The following is a 361-nucleotide window of genomic DNA, read 5'->3' as shown; positions in this document are numbered from 1 at the left end:
GTCTGCTAGGTCTCCCTAGTTGTTTGATGCATACCACCAGTACCGCCAAACAGTATGCACCATCGTGCTCGATCCTGAAGTGTATCATCCCCAGCAGTCCGGGAGCCGACCCCAAATCATGCTTTTTTGAATGCGCTGCAGAACTGGACGTTGCTACTATCAGAAGAACGGTATTTGGTGGTATTGTACTCGGACCAGATGGTGCACTGATCTACAGTTCGACAGGACACCTAAAGTGTTGGATGAATCACTTTGAACTTCAGCCTGTTTGGTCACCTCGCCCATCAGTACTTCTAACTGCTGCTGCTGCTTCTGTTACCCGTCTTGTTAAGGTGAACTCCCTTTCGATATCATAGGTTAG

At 48.5% G+C, this 361-nt stretch overlaps 1 protein-coding gene across 1 annotated transcript; it reads left to right on the top strand.

The window, feature by feature from the left end:
* Positions 1-26: 26 nt before the first annotated feature.
* On the top strand, positions 27-356 carry T265_12393 (hypothetical protein; the record flags this gene model as incomplete). The annotated part of the gene is made up of 1 exon (XM_009179963.1): positions 27-356. The coding sequence occupies one exon, from the start codon at positions 27-29 to the stop codon at positions 354-356; it is 330 nt and encodes a 109-aa protein (XP_009178227.1).
* Between the last annotated feature and the right edge of the window lie 5 nt (positions 357-361).

Source organism: Opisthorchis viverrini, assembly GCF_000715545.1.
Source record: "Opisthorchis viverrini unplaced genomic scaffold scaffold29054, whole genome shotgun sequence".
In the NCBI taxonomy this organism is placed as follows: Eukaryota; Metazoa; Platyhelminthes; class Trematoda; order Opisthorchiida; family Opisthorchiidae; genus Opisthorchis; species Opisthorchis viverrini.
The sequence above is the reverse complement of the archived record's forward strand: the minus strand, read 5'-3'. Positions and strand labels throughout refer to the sequence as shown.